General features: G+C 43.3%; 1 protein-coding gene across 2 annotated transcripts in view; it reads left to right on the forward strand.

Annotated features, from left to right (window-relative positions):
• Slc25a38 (solute carrier family 25 member 38) overlaps positions 1 to 5,085 on the forward strand; it is a 15,844-nt gene extending 10,759 nt beyond the window's left edge. Inside the window, exons 6-7 of one of the 2 annotated variants that reach the window (XM_008849424.3) lie at positions 1,238 to 1,404; positions 4,108 to 5,085. In XM_008849424.3, the coding sequence (XP_008847646.1) occupies positions 1,238 to 1,404; positions 4,108 to 4,230 (290 nt within the window). In that variant the 3' untranslated portion in view covers positions 4,231 to 5,085. The remainder of the gene's footprint in view (positions 1 to 1,237; positions 1,405 to 4,107) is intronic. The other variant, XM_029554259.1, reaches the window with a different exon arrangement.
• The last annotated feature ends 4,299 nt before the right edge of the window (positions 5,086 to 9,384 follow it).

Raw genomic sequence — 9,384 nt, forward strand, 5'->3', positions numbered from 1 at the left:
TGCTTATATGCCTGTATGAAATTCTCAATAAATTTAACAACAAAAAAAAAAAGCACTTGATGTGATTCTCATCAGACAAATTTGGGAATGCCAGTTGGTTAGAAGTTTGAGGAAGAATTATTTTCACTTCCCTTGTGTGTTCCTTGTTAATGTTCTTGTATTTTTAATTTTAAAATTTTTTATTTTATGTAGATGAGTGTACTGCCTGCATGTATGTAAGTGCACCTGTGTTGTGCAATGCCTGAGGAGATCAGAAGAAGGCACTGGATTCCCCTAGAACTGGAGTTTCAGAAAGTTGTTAGCTGCCATGTGGGTACTGGAAATTGAACCTGGGTCCTCCATAAGAGCAGCCAGTGCTCTTAGCCACCAAGCCATCTCCCTAGCCCTTTATTTTTAAATTTTAAATTTTATTTTATATTTATTTTATGTATATGAGTGTTTTGCTTGTATGTATATAAGTGTACCCATGTGTACAATGCCTGCAGAGTCCAGAAGAGGGTGTTGGATTTCCTGGAACTGGAATTACTTTTAGTAATTCCCTGTGCGTGCTGGGAATCAAACCTGGGTCCCCTGGAAGAGCAGCCAGTGTTCTTAACCCCTGAGCCATCTCTCCAGCCCCTCACTTTTTTTTATTATGAGATAAGGTCTCATTAGCTTTGCCCAAGTAGACCTTCAACTTGTGACCTTCTGCCTCAACTTCCTGAGTATCTGGGATTACAAAGCCTGCCACCAGGTCAGGCTATGCAATTTTTGTTTATTTCCAAGAACACTAGGCCTGTTGTTACACGTGCATTTGAGTTTATCTGGTGCATTTTAGGTTTAATTGTACAATTTTAGCAAGTAGACTATGTGTGATGCTGTCTTTGTATCAGAGACTCATGATGTGACTGACCCATTGTGGATAATGTTTATCACTTGGATAAGGTAGTGTCTGCTAGGTATCCCCCCCCCCCCACGCAAAAAAAAACCAAAAAGCCTCTATTCATTTTACTTTTGTAATTTCCAAGTATCTTTGTGGGATAACTTTGAATTCTGTTTCTTTCACCTCTTCTTCTAGGGTTAATGAGTTGCGATGGTTGTTGTAAAACTACTTGCATGTTGCATCTTTAAAATGTCAGTCCTTAGCCTTGTTTCAACCTGTGTCTTTCTGACTTGGGGGAAGAATGAACAAGCAGCTTCCCCGCCCTGTATCTGAGGAGTGTGAGGTTTGTGACTGTGCTATTTGGTTCTGTTTCAGACCAGGTGGATGGAGCCTTTGTTCCCCTCGTCAACTTCAGCTGTGGGATATTTGCTGGAATTCTGGCTTCACTGGTGACGCAACCTGCAGACGTCATCAAAACTCACATGCAGCTTTCCCCAATGAAGTTTCAGTGGATTGGCCAAGCGGCCACGCTCATTTTCAAAGTAAGACTGTAGAGTTAGTGCCTGGTTCTTGTGGTCCATGGCCTCTAGTACATTGGTTTTCATCCTTCACATACAGTAGAATCATCAGTGAGCTTCAGAAATCACCGGGTATTTTGTGGTTGGTAGAACATGCACATAGCATGTACAAGGCCCTTATTTCAGTCTCCACCCTGGCTGGCCTTAAACCCCTGTGCTGGAATTAAATGTGTGTGCCAGCACACCCTGCAGTGCTTCTTTTTTTAAGGTCCCTAGTATGCCAAGCATGGTTGTGTACTCTTCTAGTCCCAGGACTTAGGAGGCGGAGTCAGGGGGATCTCAAGTTTGAGGCTAGCCTTGGCTATACCATGACAGCCTGTCTTTAAAAAATGTCTCCAGCAGTTGGAGAGATGGCTTAGTGCTTAAGTTCACTAACTGTTCTTGGTGTACTCTTCTAGTCCCAGGACTTAGGAGGCGGAGTCAGGGGGATCTTAAGTTTGAGGCTAGCCTTGGCTATACCATGACAGCCTGTCTTTAAAAAAAAGTCTCCAGCAGTTGGAGAGATGGCTTAGTGCTTAAGTTCACTAACTGTTCTTGCAGTGGACCCAGGTTCAATTCCCGGCACTTACATGGCAGCTAACAACTGTCTTAAACTCCAGTTCTAGAGTATCCAGCCCCCTCCTCTGACCTCTGTAGACATTGCACACAAGTGGTTCACTTACAAATATGTGAAGGCAAAACACTCATACACATAAAATAAAAATAAATGATTAAAAAAAAAGGGGTTTTTTTGGTCTTTTTGAGACAGGGTCTCCCTGTAGCCCCAACTGTCCTGGATTCACCATGGAGACCAATTAAAACTTTTTAAAAGGTCCCTAGCCTCGGTGGTGGTACATGCCTTGAATCCCAGCCCTCAGGAGGCAGAGGCAGGTGGGTCTCTGTGAGTTCCAGGCCAGCCTAGTCTATGTGATGAAAAAAAAAGGGGTTTTTTTGGTCTTTTTGAGACAGGGTCTCCCTGTAGCCCCAACTGTCCTGGATTCACCATGGAGACCAATTAAAACTTTTTAAAAGGTCCCTAGCCTCGGTGGTGGTACATGCCTTGAATCCCAGCCCTCAGGAGGCAGAGGCAGGTGGGTCTCTGTGAGTTCCAGGCCAGCCTAGTCTATGTGATGAGTTCTAGGCCAGCCAGAACTACAACGTGAGACTCTGTTTCAAAAGAAGAAGGAAAAAGTCCCCAATGATTCTCTGGTTCTGATGTGTGCTGCCAAGGTTGAAAACTACACAACCCGTGTTTTGTCTTTTTGGTTTTTTAGTTGGTGGCGGGGGTGGGAGTGGGGCACCTGACTAGGATCATTTGTGCATCAGTGTGCAGGTTGCTGGGCTCTGCTCCAGACCAAAATGAGTCAGGAAGTTGGCCCAGCAATCTATTAAGGACTAAGGACAAAGTACAGTCAGAAAGAAAAAGGACACACATTGTTTTTGTTCTAGCACTTTTCTCTAAAAGAGATGAACAGATAGTATTGTTGAAGATTAGAGGGACACTAAGTACTATATTCAAACCACTGGATTGTCTTCTTAAATTATTATCAGTGGTTAACATTCTTTTTTTTTAAGATTTTATTTTTATTTTTGTTTTATCTGTGTGTTTTGTATGTATGTAAGTGTACCATGTGTATGCTTGGTACCCACAGAAGCTGAAAGAGGGTGTTGGATTCCCCTGAAACTGGAGTTAAAGATGGTTATTAGCTGCCATGTGGGTGTTGGGAACTGAACACAAGAGCAGCTAGTGCTCTTCACCACTGAGCCATTTCTCCAGCCCCAGCATTTAACATTCTTGTTAAAAGGTTAAATACGAGTTTGTTACCATGTGGGTGCTGGGAATTGAACCTGGGTCCTCTGCAAGAGCAGCCAGTGCTTTTTTTTTTTGTCTTTTTGAGACAGGGTCTCCCTATAGCCACAGCTGGCCTGGATTCACTATGGAGACCAGGCTGGCCTCAAACTCACAGATCCGCCTGCCTCATGAGTGCTAAGATTAAAGATGTGCGCCACCATGCCCGGCTTCAGCCAGTGCTCTTAACCACTGAGCCATCTGTCCAGTCCCCATAATCTATTCTTAATGTGTGAATTTGCTAATCAGGCTAGATTGTAAGGAAGTAGTGATTTGCCTCTAATTCTTTTTTTAAATTTTTTTATTATGTGTATAAATGTATTACTTGAATGGAGGTAAGTTCACCCATGTCATGCAATGCCTGTGGAGGGCCTCGCATCTCCTATAACGAGTTACAGACGGTTGTTAGCTGCCATGTGGGTGTTGGGAATCAAACCCGGGTCCTCTGCAAGAACAGCCAGTGCTCTTAACCACTGAGCTGTCTCTGCAGCTCCTGCCTTTAATTCTTACAAAGATAGGACCACTAAGAACATGCAGTGAAATTATAAAATCAGAGCCCTGGAAGAACAGCAAATGGAAGAACCACTGAGCCATTTCTCTAGCCCCTAAATATCCTTTGTTTTAGCTAAGAAACTTCCCCAGGTAGTGCAGGCCTAGAGGTTGTGGGGAAATTTTTTTTAGGTTAATTGGCTATCTCCTTGGACCCATGACTCATAGATTTGGCATGAAGCTTAAAGGCTAAGATTCAAAACTGGAGTAACAAATCTCTGTGCTGGCAGGGGCATAATTAGTTGTATTGCTGCTTTGCTTCTGGAGTTTGACAGTTATTTTCATTGTAGGCCCATGGGCTGCGTGGCTTCTTCCAAGGCAGCATTCCCCGGGCCCTCCGCAGAACTCTAATGGCAGCAATGGCATGGACAGTTTATGAAGAGATGATGGCCAAGATGGGCCTGACGTCCTGACGAGAGGGCTGGGAAAAGGAGGATCTGTTGTCTTGCCTGGTTCCTGCCACCGGCTGTTGCATCTCACTGTCCTGGAGTCAGAAGTCCTGCCAAAAAGCCCGGCAGAGCATCATTGTCTTCAAAGTTTTCTCCATTCAAGGAGAAAACAGATGACCTGATTGGAGCCTCCAGATTTCTGGAAGTGGGGTCACCAATACACACAGTTCAATACACATTTTTAGTCAGTGCTCGCTGGGGAGCAGGGAACAGAGCTCGCTTGCCCCACAAGGCTGCTTGAAAGGCATTTCTGGAGAGACCTCAGCCAGGTCGATCTGCTTCGGCCACCCAGCTATACCACAGGGCCTCCTTAGGTATGTTCTGAACAAGGAATCTTATGCTAGACAGACTGTGGGCCTCCTGCCATGTCTGAGGGGCTCTATTAGTGAAGACTAGATCCAAAGAGAGCTGTCACGGACCAGTGAGATGGCTCAGCACGTAAATGTGCTTTTGGAGTGACCCGAGTTCAATCCCCAGGACCCATATGGTAGAATAGAATTGACTCCTGAAAGTTGTCCTCTGACTTCCACATGTACACCATGACAACCCCCCCATAAATAAATGTAATTAAAAATTTTTTTTAAATAGAGTTGTCATATTAGCAGGTTGAAGACTGTCTGAGGTGCGTCAGGACCAGAATAGACATTTAATTGGTTCTAATCAGCCTTCATATGCTGTGGAGAATGGGGACTGATTTCCTGGCCTCCAAATGTCCAAAGAAAATCTTTTGGTCTGGGCCCTGTATTGTTTTAGTTTTATGCTGCTCTCACAGTTTTCCACAATTCAAGTTCAGATGAATAAAGTACTCTGTCAGTGAAAGCTGTTTGAAAAAAGAAAAACAAAAACATACCTCGGTGTGGTGGTGTACGTCTTTAGTCCCAGCACTTGGGAAGCAGGTAAATCTCTGAGTTTCACAGTCTGGTCTATATAGTGAATTCCAAGCCAACCTGATTTACACAGCAAGTTCCAGGCCAGCTGTGGCTACATCGTGAGACCTTGTCTCAAAAAAAAACAAAACAAAACAAAAAAAACAACAAAGCAGCTGTTTGGAAAACCCAAATAGTGTTATGCCTCATTCTTTGATAATAACCAACCAGTTCTGGGTAACTTAACTTCTGATCTACCATGTAAGTTCCTAAAACAATTTAAAATAAGCTTTATTTTACCTACTTCACCCATTTGATGTACATAATTCAATGGTTTAGGGGCTAGGTGAAGCTCAGTGGTAGAGAGCTTGTCTAGTATATGCAAGGGTTTAATCCCCTCATATCACCAAAACAAAGCATTTTATAGTCAGATTTGCTGGTGCATGCCTATTAATCCCAGCACTTGGGAGGTGGAGGCAGAAGAATCAGAAGTTTAAGTCACCCTACAGTACAGGAGACCCGTCTCCAAAAAAAGGAAAAAAAAAAAAAAAAGAGTGAACTCATGACCCTAAATTAGCTTTAGAGCATTTCTATCCACCAGTAAGGTCTCAATGCCCATTCACAATTCTCATTCCAGCCTACCACTCCCTTTCTGTCTGCAGTTTTGCTTTTCTGGATACCTCATGTAATATACTCCTGTGATATGCAGTCTGTTATATCTGACCTCTTTCACTTAGGTATTTTGCAATATGTTCATGATGTGGCATGTTAAATTAGCTTTAGAGCATTTCTATCCACCAGTAAGGTCTCAATGCCCATTCACAATTCTCATTCCAGCCTACCACTCCCTTTCTGTCTGCAGTTTTGCTTTTCTGGATACCTCATGTAATATACTCCTGTGATATGCAGTCTGTTATATCTGACCTCTTTCACTTAGGTATTTTGCAATATGTTCATGATGTGGCATGTTCAATATTCCGTTCTTTTTTGATGTGTATGAGTGTATTGCCTGTGTATATGTGAGTGCACCCATGTTGTACAGTGCTCACGGAGATCAGAAGATAGCGTCGGATCACCTGGAACTGGAGTTAAGGATGGATGCCACCATGTGGGTGCTGGGAACTGAACCTGAGTCCTCTGCAAGAGCAGCCAGTACTCTTAACCACTGAGCCATCGCTCCAAACCCAATACTCTGTCCTTTTTAGATTTTTATTTTTGGTTTTGGTTTTCTTTTGAGACATGGTCTTAATGGCTTCAAACTTAATGATCCTTGTGATCCTCTTGCCTTAGCCTCCCAAGTGCTGGGATTACATGTGTGTACCACCACCGTGCTCAGTCAAGAGGTGTTTCCCCCTTTCTTCCTGAGGTACTGGGAACTGAGTGAATCCTGGGCCTCAGGGCCTTGTGCATGCAAGGCTAGCACTCAACCACGAGCTGCATCCTCAGCCTTTGTTTGCCTTTTTTTTCAAAGTGTATAGACCTTTTCATTGTATGCATGTACAGTCATCCTTCAGGATCCAGAGAATTGGTTCCAGGCCATCCCATGGATGCCAAAATCCAAGGATGCTAAAGTTCTTAATATAAAAATGGCATGCTATTTGCTGTTAACTCACACAGTCCTCCCATATGCTTCAGATCATCTCTAGATTACTTCCCTGATGCAGTGTAAATGCTGTGTAAAGAGATGGCATGCCATCCCAATTTCTCATCCCTTCAATTCTTATTATTGTGTAAATACCCTTCTCCTGGGTATGTATGTATGCATATATATGTATATATACATATATACATTATATATATACATTATATATATGTATATATATATATGTAGAGAGAGACAGAGAGAGTTCAATTTCACCATTTCCATTGAGCAGATTCTATTCATCAATCTGGTTTTGACATACTTCTCCAAGCTTTTCTATATCATTAAATGCACAGAAACGTTTGCTTGCTTCCAATGCTCAGATGAGCAAAGATAATGTTGCTTATTGCTGAAAAGTAATGATGTTATGTAGAGAGACAGAGAGAGACAGAGTTTGTTTCTAGTTTAGGAAAGAGCCATCACTTTATCCAAGGAGAAGAGTGTGTGCTTTAGTGGTTAAGACACAGGCTCTGATCAAAACAGCTCAGGTTGAAATTGTGTCCAAAGAAATAGGGACAGAGCTGGTGGGGTGGAGCATATCTTTGATCCCAGGACTCTAAAGGCAGAGACAGGCAGATATTTGTAAGATCAGCCTAGTCTACATAGTGAGTTCCATATATAGGGAAACCCTGTCTCAAAAAGGGGGGGGGGAGTAGTATTTCCCACCTCCTAGATTGTCAGTGAGCAGTAAGTAAATGTATTAGTTCCCACAAACTGAACTGAGTGTGCCAGTACAAATGCTTCAGTTCTGGAAGCCAGAAATCTGAAATCCATGGCTCACACGCTCTGAAGGCAATAGACAGTAATTTAAAAAAAATTTTATGTGTATGAGTATATTGCCTGCGTTTGTGTAAGTGCACCTGTGTTGGGCACTGCCCCCAGCTGTCAGAAGAAGGCATCAGATCCCCTGGAACTGGAGTCAAGGACAGTTGTTAGCAGCTATGTGGGTGCTGGGATCTGAACCCCATTCCTTTGCAAAAGCACCAGTGCATTAACCTCTGAGCCATCTCTCCAGCCCTGAGAGTCATTTCTTGTGTGCTGACGTTCTGATGGCTGCTGATAATCCTTGGTTTGTTGATCTCCTGTGTAGTGCATAACTTGGATCCCCGCCTCTGTCTTTATAGTGCCTTCTATTTGTGTCCAAACTTCTCTCCTAAGGACTCAGCACTGGATCAGGGCTCACCCTCACGTAGGATGGCCTTATTTTAGCTTGAAAACACATGTAAAGACCCTCTTTCTCAGGTCACATGTACAGGTACCACAAATTAGGACTCTAGCAAGTCTTTTTGGAGGTGGGGCACAAGTCAATTTAAAATATGCTGTTTATTTGTATAAGTTCACTTTAGGTTAAAATGCCCTGTCCAAAATACTTTGAGTAGGGCTGTGGAAGAGGATAGAGGATAAGCGGGATCCTAATCTCATGGCATCCAAGCCACCAGTGCAGTGACTGGCATGTCACAGGCCTTTGTGCTGGGAAGTACTTGGGACTGGATAAAAGCGAAGGCAGGTTGGATGGAGTGGCTGACTGCTAAGAATAAATATATCCTTGCAGGGTGGCTTTCTCTGGGCCTCCGTATCTCCTTGAATTTATCTTAAGGCCAGGAAACCCAAGGGTATAGAGTCACTTGGAGGAGGGGCAGAGATGAACCCTGAAGTATGGGTTCCACCTGTGTGCATTTGCTTAATCCATGGCCCCAGAGTTTTAGACTTCCCCATAGGAGCTATTTATTCCAGAAACAGGAGAAAGAAATGTCAGGAGTGATAGCTTAGTTTTCTTTAAACATGAGATAAGATTTTGCCTCTGAACCCGTATGTGGCCCTAAAAACGTATTCCAGGCCTTGAGAACTTAGTTTTTCTTGTCTTTTGGTTTCATAATATTAAAACTTAGAAATGAAGTGGTTGCTGAGCTTCAGCTGGTTTGGAAACATTACCCAGTCATATACAGTTCTTCCCAGCTTGGGTGCAGGCCAGAATTTTCTGGAAGCTATTTGTAGAACAGTTTTTGTTTGAGGTTGGGCATGAAATACTTAAAAGCTATCCAAGGGGGCTGGAGAGATGGCTCAGTGGTTAAGAACACTGGTTGTTCTTGCAGAAGACCAGGGTTCGAATCCCAGCACCCACATGACAGCTAACAACTGTCCGTAACTCCAGTCCCAGGGGATCCGACAGCCTCTCTGACCTCTGTGGGTATTGCACGACACGGGTGCACTTACCTACATGCAGGCAATACATGCATACACATAAAAAAAATAGTAATAAAATTTTAAAAAAGCTATCCAAGTGATTCTAAGTATGGCCAAGATTGCGATTCACTGTTATTGACAATTTGCCTATTTCCCCCCCTCTTACGGCCATCTTTTTTAAAAATTTATTTTTATGTGTACAAGTGTTATGCCTACATGTATGTAAGTACACCTGTGTCATGCAATGACCTTGGAGGGCAAAAGAGGGCCCCGGATCTCCTGGAACTGGAGTTACAGATGGTTGTTAGCCACTATGTGGGGTGCTGGGATTCAAACCTGGGTCTTCTGCAAGAACAGCCAGTGCTCTTAGCTCCCTTGGCCATCTTTTTGTAGGTGTCAAACTCGTTTTGAGACAGGGTCTCCCTG

This window comes from Nannospalax galili, unplaced genomic scaffold (genome assembly GCF_000622305.1).
Source record: "Nannospalax galili isolate Female #2095 unplaced genomic scaffold, S.galili_v1.0 scaffold443, whole genome shotgun sequence".
Classification (NCBI taxonomy): Eukaryota; Metazoa; Chordata; class Mammalia; order Rodentia; family Spalacidae; genus Nannospalax; species Nannospalax galili.